The sequence below is a fragment of the Bombina bombina genome, chromosome 7 (assembly GCF_027579735.1).
Source record: "Bombina bombina isolate aBomBom1 chromosome 7, aBomBom1.pri, whole genome shotgun sequence".
NCBI classification, from domain to species: Eukaryota; Metazoa; Chordata; class Amphibia; order Anura; family Bombinatoridae; genus Bombina; species Bombina bombina.
This window is the reverse complement of record NC_069505.1, coordinates 242,764,251-242,786,074: the sequence shown is the minus strand read 5'-3', so window position 1 is coordinate 242,786,074 and position 21,824 is coordinate 242,764,251. Positions and strand designations below refer to the sequence as shown.

General features: G+C 34.0%; 1 protein-coding gene across 1 annotated transcript in view; it reads right to left on the bottom strand.

The window, feature by feature from the left end:
- Window positions 1-21,824, bottom strand: part of FRMD4B (FERM domain containing 4B) — a 707,344-nt gene that overhangs the window by 107,970 nt on the left and 577,550 nt on the right. Inside the window, exon 11 of the mRNA XM_053720679.1 lies at window positions 704-790. Within this exon, the coding sequence (XP_053576654.1) occupies window positions 704-790 (87 nt within the window). The remainder of the gene's footprint in view (window positions 1-703; window positions 791-21,824) is intronic.

The following is a 21,824-nucleotide window of genomic DNA, read 5'->3' as shown; positions in this document are numbered from 1 at the left end:
CTGGCCTATAATGATTATATAAACAGACAATGTCTAGCACAATGTGAATCAGCTGTGGTGCAAATCAGTCAGAGGTTCTATACCGAAACCTCCCAGAATATAAAGCTGTAAATTCCTATAGACGGCAGCACTCACTCATGACATGACTAAGGCCAGCAGGCCCGAAACTTTGTCTTGATTTTTGTACCATTGGGAGATTCCAATAAACGTGAAAGACTGGTGGTGAGTGCTGCTGTCTATGGGAGTTTCCATAACGATTATATATCAGCAATTAAGTGCTACATTGGAAAAGATTTACATGCAAAATAAAAGTTTTAGAAACAGGTTTTATTAACAAAATGTAAAGGGTTTGAAAATCCAGTACAGTGTGAGAATGAACCCCTTGAACACCCACAAAGGGGTTAAACAGATAGTTTAATTACTGGTAGGGACAAAAAGATAACTGCTGGTCTTGAGCCAATCAGCAGTGGCAATCACACAGAGGGGTCATACAACCGTCATTGCCGATTGGCTCACCACACATGAATGACAGCAATTGTTCCACTAGAATATTAAATAGCACAGGAATTATCTGATAATAAAAATGCTTCTACTTTAGCAATGGTGCAGGTCTGAAGGTGGCCCCTATGGAAGTACAAATGCTTCTAAGATTAGGCATAAAATACCCCCAAATCAAAGTAACATTTTGGTACAGAACACAAACCTTTCTTGGCTTTATTTTATCTTGAATATCGTACTGGCCGATGCCTTTGTAGCTGATACCCAACCACCACGGAATTCCTTGTTTGTCCTAAAGGAAGAAAAAAGGTACAATAATAATAATAATAATAATAATAATAATAAATATATATATATACACACACAGACAGTGTGTATATATATATATATATATATATATATATATATATATATATATATATATATATATATATATATATATATACACACATACATACACACACATACATAAATACATATATACACACACATATATATATATATATATATATATATATATATATATATACACACATACATACATACATACATACACACACACACATATATATATATATATATATATATATATATATATATATATCAATAATTATGTGCAGAAGCGCAAGATAATACAACTCAAGTGTTGGTCTTGATCAAAACTCATAAATAACTAATTTAAAGGCAGTCTTTTGGCTAGATTACGAGTTTTGCGTTATGAGTGAAAAAGCTTCATAACGCTGCTTTTTCACTACCGCTGGTATTACGAGTTTTGCAGGTATAGCTGTACCGCACACTTTTTTGGCTGTCACGCAACGTAACTACCGCACCTTTCAAAAAGTCCTTTTTCAATGGGACTTCCACAGCGCTGGTATTACGAGTTTGCCTGTCCGGCCAAAAAGTGAGCGGTACAGCCCATAACTACAAGATCTGTACCGCTACCTGAAAGTCAGTAGTTATTGGTTTTACGTTACAGAGCTGTACCATAAAATTCATAACTAAAGTGTTACAAAGAACACTAACACCCATAAACTACCTATTAACCCCTAAACCGCCGCACTCCCGCATCGTAAACACTAAATATTATTAACCCCTAATCTGCTGCCCCCAATGTCGTCGCCACCTACATACACTTATTAACCCCTAATCTGCTGTCCCTAACATCGCCGCAACCTACATTACTGTTATTAACCCCTAATCTGCTGCCAGCTAACTACACTTATTAACCCCTAATCTGCTGCCCCCAATGTCGCTGCCACTATACTAAAGTTATTAACCCCTAAACCTAACCCTAACGTAACCCTAACACCTACTAACTTAAACATAATTAAAATAATTCCAAATAAAAATTACAATTAATACCTAAATTATTTATTTTTTCCTATTTAAAACTAAATACATACTTACCTGTAAAATAAAACCTAAGCTAGCTACAATATAACTAATAGTTACATTGTATCTAGCTTAGGTTTTATTTTTATTTCACGTGTAAGTTTGTATTTATTTTAACTAGGTAGAATAGTTATTAAATAGCTATTAACTATTTACTAACTACCTAGCTAAAATAAATACAAAGTTACTTGTAAAATAAAACCTAACCTGTGTTGCACTAAAACCTACCATTACACTAAAATAAAATAAATTAAAAAAACCCATTTATCTAAATTACACAAAATAAAAAAAGAAATTATCAAATATTTAAACTAATTACTCCTAATCTAATAGCCCTATCAAAATAAAAAAGCCCCCCCAAAATGAAACCACCAAGTATACACAACAAGACCTCTCAACCAGAGGGTTGCCATTCTTCCAACAATGGTTTCCCTATTATCAGTGTCAATCATACATTTCAAAACATAGAGATAAGCTCAACCTATTGAGACCCCTAACAAACTTCGAGAGGCTATGCGTCCACACAGGGAACGCATACTCTTTCCACTATACATGGTATTTTGCAACAAACAAATCCGGGTTACATTCCACAATTTTTAAATACGTGGAGTAAAGAATTAGATATAGAAATCACATATTCAGAATCTCTTAAAATATTTAGTAATATAAAAAGTTCCTCTGTGTCATGTAGACTTCTAGAAATGAATTACAAAATATTGCATAGGTGGTATTTAACCTAAAAAAAACTACGGAAACTCCTTCAGTGGCTAGTTGGAGAGACATATGTAATAATATGCTAAGTTTAGAGGAATACCATTATCTCAAAACCAGACGGGGGGGGGGGGATGCCTTTCATAATATTACATTCTATTGGGAATCTTATATCGCTTCGAATTTCATGATCACTAGTATTTAAGCACATATGTCTGTCCTAAGGCAGACTCCAACCGGATGAGCTATAACGACAAATTGAACTTTGTTGGGTTGACGTGTGACATCATCTGGGTCTTATTGATAAACTAGAGGTAGAAAACATACATACCCTTGGATAGTTCCAAGATAACCATCAATACCTGATTTTCATTTTCAATATTTCATTTTTGTTTTGTTTTGTCATTTTTATTTAGTTTTGTTTCTTCAAATATCATTGTTTGAATTTATTATTGAATACTGATACCTATGTAACTCAAAAAAGTAATGACCAAAGATCATTTCATATGAATACTTATGTGGATGTATACTTACTTGTTTATTGTTGGATTGTATCACACAATCTTTATTTGTATCCCTTGGTCAATAAAAAACAAATAAATAAAAAAAAATAAAAAAATTAAAAGATAAAAAAAGTCCCCCCAAAATAAAAAAAACCCTAGCCTACACTAAACTGCCAATGGCCCTTAAAAGGGCATTTTTTGCAGGGCATTGCCCCAAATAAATCAGCTCTTTTACCTGTAAAAAAAAATTATACAAACAACCCCCCCAACAGTAAAACCCACCACCCACACAACCAACCCCCCAAATAAAAACCTACCTAAAAAAACCTAAGCTCCCCATAGCCCTGAAAAGGGCATTTGGATGGGCATTGCCCTTAAAAGGGCATTTAGCTCTTTTACGGTGCCCAAAGTCCCTAATAAAATAAAATCCACCCAATAAACCCTTAAGAAACCAAACACTAACCCCCGAAGATCCACTTACAGATTTTGAAGACCGGATATCCATCCTCATCCAGCCAGGAGAAGTCTTCATCCAAGCAGCAAGAAGTCCTCAACGAAGCCGGGAGAAGTCGTCCTCCAGGCGGGCAGAAGTCTTCATCCAGACGGCATCTTCTATCTTCATCCTTCAGATGCGGAGCGGCTCCATCTTCAAGACATCCGGTGCAGAGCATCCTCTTCTTTCGATGGCTATTGAAGAATAAAGTTTCCTTTAAATTATGTCATTCAAGATGGCGTCCCTTGAATTCCGATTGGCTGATAGAATTCTATCAGCTAATCGGAATTAAAGGGTAAAAATGATGATGCAATCAGCCAATAGGATTGAAGCTTTAATCCTATTGGCTGATCCGATCAGCCAATAGGATTGAAGCTCAAACGTATTGGCTGATCCAATCAGCCAATAGGATTGAAGCTCAAACCTATTGGCTGATCCAATCAGCCAATAGGATTGAAGCTCAAACCTATTGGCTGATCCAATCAGCCAATAGGATTGAAGCTCAAACCTATTGGCTGATCCAATCAGCCAATAGGATTTTTTACCCTTTAATTCCGATAGATGAAGACTTCTCCCGGCTGGATGATGATGGATGTCCGGTCTTCAAAAATTGTAAATGGATCTTCGGGGGTTAGTGTTAGTTTTTTTTTTTTAAAGGTTTATTGGGTGGGTTTTATTTTTTAGATTAGGGACTTTGGGAACCATAAAAGAGCTAAATGCCCATCCAAATGCCCTTTTCAGGGCAATGGGGAGCTTAGGTTTTTAAGGTAGGTTTTTATTTGGGGGGGGGTTGGTTGTGTGGGTGGTGGGTTTTACTGTTGGGGGGGGTGTTTGTATTTTTTTTTTTACAGGTAAAAGAGATGATTTCTTTGGGGCAATGCCCTGCAAAAAGCCCTTTTAAGGGCCATTGGCAGTTTAGTGTAGGCTAGGTTTTTTATTTATTTTGGGGGGGCTTTTATATTTTGATAGGGCTATTAGATTAGGTGTAATTAGTTTAAATATTTGATCATTTCTTTTTTATGTTGTGTAATTAAGTGTTTATTATTTTTGTAATTTAGATAAATGTATTTAATGAATGTAATTTATTTAATTTTAGTGCAATGTTAGGTTTTAGTGTAAGACAGGTTAGGTTTTAGTTTACATGTAACTTTGTATTTATTTTAACTAGGTAGCTAGTAAATAGTTAATAACTATTTACTAACTAGTCTACCTAGTTAAAATAAATACAAACTTACATGTAAAATAAATATAAATCCTAAGATAGCTACAATGTAACTATTAATTATATTGTAGCTAGCTTAGGGTTTATTTTACAGGTAAGTATTTAGTCTTAAATAGAAATTATTTAGTTAATGATAGTAATTTTTATTTAGATTTATTTTAATTATATTAAAGTTAGGGGTGTTAGGGCTAGGGTTAGACTTAGGTTTAGGGGTTAATAAATTTAGAATAGTGGTGGCGACGTTGGGGGCAGCAGATTAGGGGTTAATAAATTTAGGTAGATGGCGGCGACATTGGGGGCGGCAGATTAGGGGTTAATAAGTGTAACGTAGGTGTCGGCGGGGACGGCAGATTAGGGGTGTTTAGACTCTAGGTTTATATTAGGGTGTTAGGTTTAAACATAAATTTTCTTTCCCCAATCAATCGGGCTGCGTTATGGAGCTTTACGCTCCATTATTGCAGGTGTTAGGCTTTTTTTTAGCCGGCTCTCCCCATTGATGTCTATGGGGAAATCGTGCACGAGCACGTAAAACCAGCTCAAAGCAGCACTGGTATTTGAGTGCAGTAAGGAGCTCAATGCTGCCATATTGCCTGCAAACGCGTTTTTTTGCAAACCTGTAATAGCAGTGATATTAAAGGTGAGCGGTAAAAATTACTTGCAAGTTATTACTGAGCCGGTCATAACGCAAAACTCGTAATCTGGCTGTTTTATTTTTTTTAATTGCTTGATAAACTATTAAAAAACAAACATATTAACACAGCCTTTATCCCCAGTGCACATGACTGGCTAAATGTTTTGACAGTGCCACACCCAGCTCTTTGTCAATAAAGGTTCATTATCAGGAATCTATGCTGGTACCAACACAATCCATCCGTGTGCATAAACAAGAGAGTTTCTGGCCTGTGACTAAACAAAAACAAGGTTTGATCTTCTCCTGTTGTCTCATATAATGGTCTTAAAGGGACATTTGTACACTAGATTTTTCTTTGCATAAATGTTTTGTAGATGATGCATTTATACAGCCCATCTGGGAGTGTTTATGTAACAATGTACAGTTTTGCTTATTTTTAAAGAACATTGTGCTGATTTTCAGACTCCTAACCAAGCCCCACAGTGTCAGATGTATACGCGCGTTTACAGACTCCTGTTTATGTTATCTGTCTTTTCATATGCAGGGAAGGGGGGAGGCTCAGCTCTTTTTGCATTCCAGGCCCCTTGCACTAGGTGTCCCAGACCACCTCACTACCTCATCCACAGAGCTAAACTGGGAGCTTCTAAGTAAGTTTTTAAAATGTTTTATACTGGATTTGTGTATCAGTATTTAAGCATATTCGTCTTTATAGTAGTGTCTATTACATGTATATGAAAATTGGTGTATACTGTCCCTTTAAATTGGTTAGTAAATCTCTTGAGCGAATATCTCTGTCTAATATTAGAAGGGGATATAAAACACAAATTTGTTCTTTCATGATTGAGATAGAACATAAAATGTTAAACATTGGGTGGGGCAATAACAAGAGGCGTAGATGTGAATCCACCAACCAACAGCTAACTCTTAGTAATGCATTTTTGTTCCTGGGCCTACCTAAGGATGCCTTTTAAAAAAAAAATGGTACAAAGACAACAAACAAATTTGATAATAGAATTAAATTGGAAAGTTGTTTAAAATTGTATGTTCTATCTGAATCACGAAAGACAAAAACATGGATTTATTATCACTTTAAACAACTTTTTTTGTGAAAATTATACTTGTGCCACACTCCCTAGAAAACCAAACTCTGTAACCTGCAAATTAAATAGCTGGTTTAGGCAATGAGCACCATTTTGAAACTCTAGGTTACAGATTTTGCTTTTTCATCTCTCTAGGGAAAGACACATTTTATACACAGGCAACAGATCTTCAATTTCCCTTTAAAGGGTTAGTGTAAAATAGTTTCCCCAAGAGACATAAAGCAAGTTGGGATAGAGACAAAATATAATATGTCCTTTACTTTCCCTGAAAATTTATACTGCAGTGCCTCGCTATTAACTCTTTCTTTTTAGTTTCTGAATTGTAAAGCTCTAACTCCCCCCACACATTTCCTTCTATTGCTGTATCTATATCTATTGTTGTTTTGGTAGAATGCAAAAAGTGCATAGGGATTATCTGCTGGAGCTGCCTAGAAGCAATGAATTTAGTTGAAATACAATGCCTGTGTTTATTTCGCTTATTTTTGAAAATTATTTTAAAATACTTGCCACAAATTTTTAAACAATTTTCTTATGCAAACTATTTTTAATTAATTAGCCCTTTTAGGATATGCACAGATCTCAACCTGTTTTATGTCCCTTTAATGTGCTTACAATTACTTGTTATACTAGCTTCAGCGTATAACATGCATGAAAAAAATGATGTTTTAAATTTATTTTTGCATATGAAATAGCTGTTTTTGCTAGTTGAAACCAAAACCCATTCAGGTGGGCTGAGCTTGCAGAGAGAGAAAGCTATACACAATGGCCTCCTTATGGTATCTCTTTCTGTAGAGGTCTTGTGTAGGCTCCATAAAACTGCCAGAACCAATATCTAATATTCAAGTTGAGTGTTTTTTTTTTTTTTTAAAGAGAAACTTCAGTAAAGTTTCTGCTATTACTCATTCCAGAATTTCTCTTCTCCTGAATCGGGGCTGTGTGGTCATTGGAGGAGGAAGTATCATTGTGAGAAATACTCTTTGTAGAAATCTATATTTCATAGAAAATAGAAAGAACAATAGAAAACACTCATTTTTTTCCAGGAATGCTACAAACAACCACTTCATTTTGTTCTGCTTAAACCACTTAAGGAATCTTGGAGTGTTTAATTTGTCATACATCACTTTCTGCTAAGTCTGAAGTCTTTGTTCACTAATGGAGTCACCTTGACATGGAATCAACAGATAACTTTCAATAGAAAGGTCAATATTGTCTAGGAATCATTATTTGGGTGAAAGAGGGAATAAATTAAATTAGAGAAAAAACAAAAAAAAATAGTTGCACTTCTCAGTAGTCAGTTTAAATAATAAAAAGACAATTTTACAAATAAAAAAACAAACATGGAATAGAACCTTGAGTATATTTCTGGTGTTTTTTTTAGCTAAAATTAGCATTTAGTTATACATAATTATATATTTACATCACTGCCTATGTAAAAGATACAAAAAAACACTAGATAATTAAAATATAAATTTAATTAACCATATCCTCACCAAGCATGGCACTAAAAATAGGTGCTTCAATCTCTTGTCCTATATAGCCATTCATCTAAAACCATGGGTATTGTAGTATGTAACCGGTGTCCATAAGCAGAGGAAGTGTTCCTGTTGCCAGATTTGTTTGTAAATTAGACTAGTGGATTTTACACATTTAAATTTTTTGAGATTCATGGGTAATTTCATCATGACTTTCCAATGCCATTAGGAGCAGGGGTGTATTCTGGCATAGGGCAACAGGATTTTGCCAGGCACAGACCATTTGGAGCCCCCTCACCACAGTGGACACCCTCAGGATCATGAGATCGATCCACTCCGGAGCACCCTCAGACCCATGCCCGCATCACAAAGCGGCTGACACTATCGCCCTAAAGCTTTGCCGCAACATCAACTGCTCCATTAAGACCGGCACCTTCCCTGAAGACTGGAAGCTAGCAGAGGTCAAACTACTACTGAAGAAACCACGGCAGACCCCAAGGACCCGAAGAACTTCCGTCCCATCTTACTGCTCCCCTTTCCCAGAAATTGAGACTCCCGCCCTTCACCTCCAAGCCCACAGAGATCAGCTGCAGTGTACCCCAAGGCTCTTCGCTGAGTCCCACCCTCTTCAACATATACATGGCCCCTCTCGCCACCAACGCCCGACGACACAACCTCAACAAATTCTCTTACGCCCGAGACACCCAGCTAATACTCTCACTCACCAGAGACCCCACCACCGCCAAGAGAAACATCCACGAAGGACTGACAGCAGTCGCCGTCTGGACGAGAGACAGCTGTCTCAAGCTGAACACAGACAAGACCGTAGTCGTCCTCCTCGGACCCACCACATCCTCCTGGGATGACTCCTTGTGGTCCACAGCCCTCTTACACCCGCCAACCCCCAATGACCACGCACGAAACCTAGGCGTCATCCTGGACTCCTCGCTCTCCATAGACCGACAAATCAACACCGTCTCCTCTTCATGCTTCCACATACTCCACCTGCTGCGAAAGATCTTCAAGTGGGTCCCAACCAAGACCAGGAAGACAGTCACCCATGCCCTCATCAGCAGCCGACTGGATTACGGCAATGCAATCTACGCCGGCTCCACCATCAAGCTCCAAAAGAAGCTCCAGCACATCCAGAACGCCTCGGCCAGACTCATCCTCGACATCCCTCGCCAGTGCCACATCACCAAACACCTGCGGGATCTGCACTGGCTCCCCATCAACAAAAGGATCACGTTCAAGCTTCTCACCCATGCGTTTAGGGCCCTCCACAACATCGGTCCAGAATACATCAGCCACCGCATCACCTTCTACACCCCCACCAGACAGCTGCGATCGGCCGAACAAGCCCTTGCAGTCATCCCCCAGATCAGGAAAACCAAAGCTGGAGGCGGATCCTTCTCTCACCTAGCTGCCAAGACATGGAACACTCTCCCGCTGCACCTCAAACAAGCCACATTCAGAAAGGACCTCAAGACCTGGCTCTTCGACTGAACGTCATCATCCCCTAGCGCCTTGAGACCCTTACGGGTGAATAGCCGCGCTTTACAAGAACCCAATAGATAGAGAGATAGATAATTTTGAGGGATTGTTCCATGGTTTAATGCTCTCCAATTCCTAAGCTCTGAAATCCGTGATCTCTGAGTGTGTATTGGGGTGCATGACACCCCTATGTGTCCCTGACCTTCAGTTTACCAGCGCCTAGAGCAGCACAATCACTGCCTGTTTAATATATCTCCCTAATTAACATAATCTATTAAAGGGATACTAAACTCACATTTTATTCTGTAATGATTCAGATAGAGCAGCAATTTTAAGCAACTTTCTAATTTACTCCTACTTTCAAATTGTCTTCATTTTCTTGCTATCTTTATTTAAAGAACAGGAATTTAAAGCTTAGGGGCCAGCCCATTTTAGGTTCAGCACCCTGGATAGTGCTTGCTTATTGGTGGCTACATTTAGCAAACCAATAAGCAAGCGTAACCCAGGTTCTCAACCAAAAATGGTCCGGCTCTTAAAGGGACAGTTCACCCAAAAATGTTCTCCCCTTTAAATTATTCCCAATGATCTTTTTTACCTGTGTAATAAATTGGTTACAAGTAGCTCCTTTACTCCTATTTCAGCATTTGAAATAGCTGATTTAGTCTGTGGTATAGCCACTTATACTGAAAGTTTTGATACTAGAGTATATGCTATTGACAAGAATAAGTAAACACAGCCAGCAGAAGAAGCTACACTCTCAGTGGGATGTAGGATAGTTAAGTAATAAAATGATAATTGTCCATTGTTCTCTCTATGTATTGAGCTTTGGTGATAGAGACAAATATAAGATAAGGAAGCAAGTCTGTGTACACAAAGTGATAACATAATGAGATCTGATATTACCTTTAAGTTCAACCCATTGTAATAGGCTGTGGTTTCAAAGCACAAAACCAGCTACTTCAGATACACAAATAAACCTGAAAATGCAATTTCTCAAATATTTTTTACTCTGCAGTTTGCATAACAAGTCATTTAAAATACATTTATGGAAAAACAATTGCACAGTGTACTGTCCCTTTAAGCTTTACATTCCTGCTTTTTAAATAAAGATAGCAAAAGAATTAAGAAAAAATGATAATAGGAGTAAATTAGAAAGTTGCTTAAAATCTATCTGAATCACGAAATAAAAAAATAAGCATAAAAATAAAGAAACTACAAAAAATAAAATGTTCTATATAATTTGCTTTAGATACATCAACAAATAACAAATCTTGCTTTGCTCCCTCAAACTATGTGCGGCTCCTCAGTTTTCTGTCTGACTTCTAAGTTTGATACAAATGTGTGAAATCTTACAAAATAATGTTTTACTTTATTATTTAAATGCCGCTATTTTTATTTCCATTTTCAGCGTCACCACCACAAGGAAGCCAAGCTGTATATAAACACGTTACTCTTTATCCTAAATTAGGGCAAACTGTAGATTGGAAACTAAAAGATAATCACTGAAGGGAAGCCACTTTTTTTGTTCGTTATTTGTTCAAAAATAAATGAAAGGCTGTTTATAGGGAAGTGGGTCAGCGAGGAAGCAGAGCTGACACTTTAGTCCCTGCAACAGAGATCTTATCTATCTGTAGTGGATACATTTCCACCAGGCACCAAATCCCTTCCCCTTTCCTGTGTTTTATTGCAAACTGCATGGTCAATTGTACTTCAATACCTTATTTTAACCCTTTAAAGGGACAGTTTACTCAAAAAATGTCTCCCCTTTAATTTGTTACCAATGATCCACTTTACCTGCTGGAGTGTATTAAATTGTTTACAAGTATTTCCGTAACGCTCATATTGGCATTTGAAGTTTATTTAGCCTGTGGTATCCCCATAACCTGTGGTATCCCCACCTATCCTGAAAGTTTTGGGCCTCAAGGCCAAGCTGTGTTAACACAGCTAGTAGAAGAAATTACACTCCCAGTGGGTTATAGAAGGGATAAGGTAATAAAATGTTAATTTTCCATTGTTTTCTCCAAGTATTGGTGATTGGTTTATGGATGGACAGATATAAGATAAAGAAGCTGTATATGTACACAGTGTGATAAAGTAATGATATCTGATTATACCTACAGATATAAGATAAAGACACATGTATATGTACACAACGTGATAAAGTAATGAGATCTGATTATACCTACAGATATAAGATACAGACACATGTATATGTACACAATGTGATAAAGTAATGAGATCTGATTATACCTACATATATAAGATAAAGACACATGTATATGTACACAGTGTGATACAGTAATGAGATCTGATTATACGTACAGATATAAGATACAGACACATGTATATGTACACAGTGTGATAAAGTAATGAGATCTGATTATACCTATAGATATAAGATACAGACACATGTATATGTACACAGTGTGATAAAGTAATGATATCTGATTATACCTACAGATATAAGATACAGACACATGTATATGTACACAATGTGATAAAGTAATGAGAACTGATTATACCTATAGATATAAGATAAAGACACATGTATATGTACACAATGTGATAAAGTAATGAGATCTGATTATACCTACAGATATAAGATAAAGACACATGTATATGTACACAGTGTGATACAGTAATGATATCTGATTATACCTACAGATATAAGATACAGACACATGTATATGTACACAGTGTGATACAGTAATGAGATCTGATTATACCTACAGATATAATATACAGACACATGTATATGTACACAGTGTGATACAGTAATGAGATCTGATTATACCTACAGATATAAGATAAAGACACATGTATATGTACACAGTGTGATAAAGTAATGCAATCTGATTATACCTACAGATACATGTATATGTACACAGTGTGATATAGTAATGAGATCTGATTATAGCTACAGATATAAGATAAAGACACGTATATGTACACAGTGTGATAAAGTAATGATATCTGATTATACCTACAGATATAAGATAAAGACACATGTATATGTACACAATGTGATACAGTAATGAGATCTGATTGTACCTACAGATATAAGATACAGACACATGTACATGTACACAGTGTGATACAGTAATGAGATCTGATTATACCTACAGATATAAGATAAAGACACATGTATATGTACACAACGTGATAAAGTAATGAGATCTGATTATACCTACAGATATAAGATACAGACACATGTATATGTACAAAATGTGATAATGTAATGAGATCTGATTATACCTACAGATATAAGATAAAGACACATGTATATGTACACAACGTGATACAGTAATGAGATCTGATTATACCTACAGATATAAGATACAGACACATGTATATGTACACAACGTGATACAGTAATGAGATCTGATTATACCTACAGATATAAGATAAAGACACATGTATATGTACACAACGTGATAAAGTAATGAGATCTGATTATACCTACAGATATAAGATAAAAAAACATGTATATGTACACAATGGGATACAGTAATGTTATCTGATTATACCTACAGATATAATATACAGACACATGTATATGTACACAGTGTGATAAAGTAATGAGAGCTGATTATACCTACAGATATAAGATACAGACACATGTATATGTACACAACGTGATAAAGTAATGAGATCTGATTATACCTACAGATATAAGATAAAAAAACATGTATATGTACACAATGGGATACAGTAATGTTATCTGATTATACCTACAGATATAATATACAGACACATGTATATGTACACAGTGTGATAAAGTAATGAGAGCTGATTATACCTACAGATATAAGATAAAGACACATGTATATGTACACAGTGTGATAAAGTAATGAGATCGGATTATACCTACAGATATAAGATAAAGACACATGTATATGTACACAGTGTGATAAAGTAATGAGATCGGATTATACCTACAGATATAAGATAAAGACACATGTATATGTACACAATGTGATAAAGTAATGAGATCGGATTATACCTACAGATATAAGATACAGACACATGTATATGTACACAGTGTGATAAAGTAATGAGATCGGATTATACCTACAGATATAAGATAAAGACACATGTATATGTACACAGTGTGATACAGTAATGAGATCGGATTATACCTACAGATATAAGATAAAGACACATGTATATGTACACAATGTGATAAAGTAATGAGATCGGATTATACCTACAGATATAAGATAAAGACACGTGTATATGTACAAAATGTGATAAATTAATGAGATCTGATTATACCTACAGATATAAGATAAAGACACATGTATATGTACACAATGTGATACAGTAATGAGATCTGATTATACCTACAGATATAAGATACAGACACGTGTATATGTACACAATGTGATAAAGTAATGAGATCGGATTATACCTACAGATATAAGATACACCTGTATATGTACACAATGTGATACAGTAATGAGATCTGATTATACCTACAGATATAAGATAAAGACACGTGTATATGTACACAATGTGATAAAGTAATGAGATCGGATTATACCTACAGATATAATATACAGACACATGTATATGTACACAATGTGATAAAGTAATGAGATCGGATTATACCTACAGATATAAGATAAAGACACGTGTATATGTACACAATGTGATAAAGTAATGAGATCGGATTATACCTACAGATATAATATACAGACACATGTATATGTACACAATGTGATAAAGTAATGAGATCGGATTATACCTACAGATATAAGATAAAGACACGTGTATATGTACACAATGTGATAAAGTAATGAGATCGGATTATACCTACAGATATAAGATAAAGACACATGTATATGTACACAGTGTGATACAGTAATGAGATCTGATTATACCTACATATATAAAATAAAGACACATGTATATGTACACAATGTGATACAGTAATGAGATCTGATTATACCTACATATATAAAATAGACACATGTATATGTACACAATGTGATACAGTAATGAGATCTGATTATACCTACAGATATAAAATAGACACATGTATATGTACAAAATGTGATAAATTAATGAGATCTGATTATACCTACAGATATAAGATAAAGACACATGTATATGTACACAATGTGATAAAGTAATGAGATCGGATTATACCTACAGATATAAGATAAAGACACGTGTATATGTACACAATGTGATAAAGTAATGAGATCGGATTATACCTACAGATATAATATACAGACACATGTATATGTACACAATGTGATAAAGTAATGAGATCGGATTATACCTACAGATATACGATATAGACACATGTATATGTACACAATGTGATACAGTAATGAGATCTTATTATACCTACAGATATAAGATACAGACACATGTATATGTACACAATGTGATAAAGTAATGAGATCGGATTATACCTACAGATATAAGATAAAGACACGTGTATATGTACAAAATGTGATAAATTAATGAGATCTGATTATACCTACAGATATAAGATAAAGACACATGTATATGTACACAATGTGATAAAGTAATGAGATCGGATTATACCTACAGATATAAGATAAAGACACGTGTATATGTACACAATGTGATAAAGTAATGAGATCGGATTATACCTACAGATATAATATACAGACACATGTATATGTACACAATGTGATAAAGTAATGAGATCGGATTATACCTACAGATATAAGATAAAGACACGTGTATATGTACACAATGTGATAAAGTAATGAGATCGGATTATACCTACAGATATAAGATAAAGACACGTGTATATGTACAAAATGTGATAAATTAATGAGATCTGATTATACCTACAGATATAAGATAAAGACATATGTATATGTACACAATGTGATAAAGTAATGAGATCGGATTATACCTACAGATATAAGATAAAGACACGTGTATATGTACACAATGTGATAAAGTAATGAGATCGGATTATACCTACATATATAATATACAGACACATGTATATGTACACAATGTGATAAAGTAATGAGATCGGATTATACCTACAGATATAAGATAAAGACACGTGTATATGTACACAATGTGATAAAGTAATGAGATCGGATTATACCTACAGATATAAGATAAAGACACGTGTATATGTACAAAATGTGATAAATTAATGAGATCTGATTATACCTACAGATATAAGATAAAGACACATGTATATGTACACAATGTGATATAGTAATGAGATCTGATTATACCTACAGATATAAGATATAGACACATGTATATGTACACAATGTGATAAATTAATGAGATCTGATTATACCTACAGATATACGATATAGACACATGTATATGTACACAATGTGATACAGTAATGAGATCTTATTATACCTACAGATATAAGATACAGACACATGTATATGTACACAATGTGATACAGTAATGAGATCTGATTATACCTACAGATATAAGATACAGACACATGTATATGTACACAATGTGATATAGTAATGAGATCTGATTATACATACAGATATAAGATAAAGACACATGTATATGTACACAGTGTGATACAGTAATGAAATCTGATTATACCTACAGATATAAGATACAGACACATGTATATGTACACAGTGTGATACAGTAATGAGATCTGATTATACCTACAGATATAAGATACAGGCACATGTATATGTACACAATGTGATATATCTGTAGGTATAATCAGAACTCATTACTATATCACATTGTGTACATATACATGTGCCTGTATCTTATATCTGTAGGTATAATCAGATCTCATTACTGTATCACATTGTGTACATATACATGTGTCTTTATCTTATATCTGTAGGTATAATCAGAACTCATTATTATAAGATAAAGACACATGTATATGTACACAATGTGATACAGTAATGAGATCTGATTATACCTACAGATATAAGATAAAGACACATGTATATGTACACAATGTGATAAAGTAATGAGAACTGATTATACCTACAGATATAAGATAAAGACACATGTATATGTACACAATGTGATATAGTAATGAGATCTGATTATACCTACATATATAAGATACAGACACATGTATATGTACACAGTGTGATACAGTAATGAGATCTGATTATACCTACATATATAAGATACAGACACATGTATATGTACACAGTGTGATAAAGTAATGAGATCTGATTATACCTACATATATAAGATATAGACACATGTATATGTACACAATGTGATAAATTAATGAGATCTGATTATACCTACAGATATAAGATAAAGACACATGTATATGTACACAGTGTGATAAAGTAATGAGAACTGATTATACCTACAGATATAAGATATAGACACATGTATATGTACACAGTGTGATAAAGTAATGAGATCTGATTATACCTACATATATAAGATATAGACACATGTATATGTACACAATGTGATAAATTAATGAGATCTGATTATACCTACAGATATAAGATAAAGACACATGTATATGTACACAATGTGATAAAGTAATGAGAACTGATTATACCTACAGATATAAGATATAGACACATGTATATGTACACAGTGTGATAAAGTAATGAGATCTGATTATACCTACATATATAAGATATAGACACATGTATATGTACACAATGTGATAAATTAATGAGATCTGATTATACCTACAGATATAAGATAAAGACACATGCATATGTACACAATGTGATACAGTAATGAGATCTGATTATACCTACAGATATAAGATAAAGACACATATATATGTACACAGTGTGATACAGTAATGAGTTCTGATTATACCTATAGATATACGATAAAAACACATGTATATGTACACAGTGTGATACAGTAATGAGATCTGATTATACCTACAGATATAAGATACAGACACATGTATATGTACACAGTGTGATAAAGTAATGTGATCTGATTATACCTACAGATATAATATACAGACACATGTATATGTACACAATGTTATAAAGTAATGAGAACTGATTATACCTACAAGCGCAACCAATTTTATTAGGTTGTGGCTTTAAAACACAAAACCAGCTTATTCATATACACACAAATAAGCCTTCAAAAAGCAAATCTCATACATTTTATACTCTGCAGCTGGTAAAAAAAGTAATTGGAAACACATTAAGGGAAAAACTATTTTGTAGTATACTGTCCATTTAAGAGGTGATATCTTAAAAAAGTAATTGGAGACACATTAAGGAAAACACTATTTTATAGTATACTGTCCCTTTAAGTCTCAAGAGCACAGCTGCAACAACATTACACAATGCCCTGGTCTACCACCACTGTCAGCAGACAATGGGTTAATGTATAATTCCGTTTTAACATAATAAAACAATAGTTGTCATTAAAAGACACAAGATCCCAGAGTGCAACCTTGTTTTATTGCAGCTGAAAAGTGTTATTAGGAGAATAAAAATACTTTAATTCGTTAGACAATTTTATTATACGCAGTTACTAAAGAACATTGGTGTAGTAATAATATCATCTATTCAGTGCATTTTTATTATTACATAAACACACCCCTTTAAAGTGGTACACTATACTAATTTAGAACTATCCTGCCCTCCCCTCCTCCAAAAAGGAAAAATAAATCAGAAGTCAAATTTCTTCCTAAATCAACTTCTTATGGTAAAGATACTATTTATTATGACCTTGATGGTAACAATGTTTTAAAGGAAAATTAAAAAGAAAATATTTAATATCTCCCTAAAATGTTAAAATGAAAAAAACAAAAAAAAAAAACAAAAAAAACAAAATATTTTACAATATAAATTAATTATGTATGTTGTCTGAGTTGTCTGCAAAGGATTTTAAAACATTTATTTTGCAGTGCAGGTATGTTATATCTAAATATATCACATTACAGTATGATTGCATTTGGTGTGAAAAACCATACAAAAAAAAAAGTGTATATGAAAGGGAAGTATTACACATGTCAAAACTAGTTTTTCCAGAAAAAAATGCAGAATCAGCTTAAAAGTAAATTGAAACTAAATAGTGCAGTTTGTTTTTGCACTTCCTGCTAATCCTCACACTGGCTGATAAGAACAACTCCCTCTGCTGTACTGGTGAACAGAGACCTCTGCAAAAGTGACAGTGTATTTAGGTCAGGAACAGGATGAATAATAATAATAATAATAATAACAACTAACCGATAATTGCAACAACAATAACAATAATATTAGTAATGATAATAATAATAGTAATATCTAATAATAATAATAATAATAGTAATAATAATAACACTAATAAAATAATAATAATAATTATAATATAATAATAGTAATAATAAAAGATAATAATAATAATAAATAATAGTACTAATAATAATATCTAATAATAATAACAACAATAATAACAATAGTAATAATAATATTAGTAATGATAATAATAATAATAATAGTAATATATAATAATAATAGTAATAATTATAATAACACTAATAAAATAATAGTAATAATTATTATAATAGTAATAATAATAATAAAAATAATAATAGTAATAATTATCATTTCTTTAAAAAAATAAAATTTGACTTCAGTGCAAAGTCTTTTTTTCTTGCATTTAAAGACAAAATTAGTCAGAAAATAAACACTTTATTTTCTGCTAATCTGCTGCCCTAACACATTTATTACTCAAGTAAAAAAGAAAATAAGATACAATTGTTACTTCCTCTCTTGCAGAGTGACTGTGCTACGGCCCATATACTGGTAGCCTCATCTCCTATAAACCTTTTATTACACTGTATTGCAGAGTGACTGTGCTACGGCCAATATACTGTCAGCCTCATCTCTTATAATCCTTTTATAACACTGTATTGCAGAGAAAAGGCTGCTATGTTTATTTCCGGAATAAATTGTCCTTTAAGAGGTGATATCTTATTCATTTTAATGTTTGGTTGAAAACCTTTGTCTGACAATCCTTCTACTGACATTGACATGATTTTCATCAAGTACCTGCAGCTGCCTTTAAAGCAGTTCTCTTAACCCATTACAGAATCCAGCTGGTAAAGCTCTGCATTTTATACTAGGCTCCGCCATCTTGTTGCTGTGTATTTCTGCATCATGTGACAGAAGCAGGGCGCTTTCACAGATCAGTGGCGTTAACGGCTTTTTGACAGCTGTAGTTTATACTCTGGATTATTTTGCATAATAGACAAGAGAAGAGTTAAACATTTGTAGTTTGTTTTGTTTATTTACACAAATTTTTAAAGTTACATAATAAATAAAAAAATCCATCAGGAATAATAGAGGAATACAGCCTCTGCTCTGTAGTGTGCACATTAAACTGAAGTGCATGATAGACAACACTACCAGGGATCTATGAGTGTGCAATGCTTTTGTTACAGGTGCAAGAATGCTTAAACTCCAAGATGGCGGTGCTCGGTGTGAAGATGCAGAATGTTGCTAACCAGCTTTTGTGAAGGGTTAAAATAGGAAGAGCATTAACACGGTAAGTAGTGCTACTGTAGTTGTACCCAGCAGTTTAATGTCCCTTTAAAAGAAACATTACTTTTATTAAAAGGTTACAAAATTTAATACTTTAGTAAAAATTTAAAAAGTAAAATCCCTTTAGATATTAAAAAATATTTATGATGGTTTCTTCTTTCATTGGTACTGACGTAGCAGAACAGTGTTTTATCTGATTTTTTTTCTCACTCGGCAGGGGTTAAAGGGACATTAAACACTTTGAGATGTTGTAATATAACATTATATATATATATATATATATATATATATATATAAATTTAAAAAAAACTTTTCAATATACTTTCATTACTTATTTTGTCCTCTTTGCCTGTAATTCCATTCTGAAATCATGAACTTTTCAGTTCCTGTTAGAAATGGAAGTGCTGAACACTGTTATATTCCACATAGCCATTGGCTGCACACTCTTCTGACCTATTTATAACTGTCCCTAATTGGCCACAGCAGAGAAAGTAACCTAAGTTACAACATGGCAGCTACCATTGTTTTCCATCTACATGTTATTCTCAGACTAATCTTTTCTTTGAATGCATCATTCTATCTAGTATTTATTTAGTGTTTAATGTCCCTTTAAATACAAAGTTAAATACAAAAAATAGTGCAATAATTAAATGCTCTAACACATTAGGGCATTTTATTTTTGCATTTTACGTCCCTTTAACAAACTATGATTACTGCTTCAGAGGCTGCACTTCCACCGCAGAAATGAAGACAACGGATAATCAAGTTAATTTATCAGCCTACAAATAAAGTCATGTTCAGCATATCATCCTATTCCTTTTACATTAGTTGTGATACATACTGTACATGGATTCAAGAGAATTAAAAAACTTAAGACAATGGGGTCGATTTATGAAAGTGCGAGCGGACATGATACAATGTAGCGTATCACGTCCGCCGCACATCGATAAATGCCAACAGCGTATACTGTCGGCATTTATCATTGCACAAGCATTTCTTGGGCGCTAGCAGGGAGTGTCAATCAGCCCGATCGTATAGGATCGGGTGGATTGATGTCCGCAGCTTTAGAGCAGGCGGACAAGTTATCAGACTGCTGCTTCATAACTGCCGTTTTCGGCAGGGCCGTTTCTAGGGGCGGGCAGATCGGGCAGTGGCCCGGTGCGCATTGGGGAGCAGTGGGGAGCACTATATATATATATATATATATATATATATATATATTTTTTTTTTGTTATTGTGTTAAAGTGGCAGTGCTTGCTTGATAAACTACTGGTATAGCAAATGTTAAAATACACAGATCATAAGCATATACATTTTTGAAAGGAAACGGTTATGTTAATTGGCTGCATTGGATGTCAATCATACTAATGGAGCAACAAGATCACAGTGGGGGGTGTTAAGACCAGATAACTACTTAGAGCTAAAACTGAAAGTAAAAAGGAGAGGAATCACCCTGAGGAAAGAAGGAGACTATCTCACTGATCTCGGTCACTAAACAAGTGATGATTTATGCATATGACAAATTATACATGGTCTTTACATAATGATATGTACATATTTTTTCATTTTACTGAGCTAATTTAAAAAGGTGCTTTATAAAAATTTGGTTTCCACATACTAAGGAACAGGTTTTCTGTTAAGGACTGTTGAATAAAAAAAATAAATCTTTTTGACATTATGCCTTTTTTGTGTGTATTTATTTACTTATTACTTACAAATGCTTAATAATGATGGGTGTGTGTATGCGTCATTTACTCCATAATAACAATAGAACGTTTTCACAAACTCACATGTGAGTGCTTGTTTCTGCTATTACTGCCTGTGTGTGTG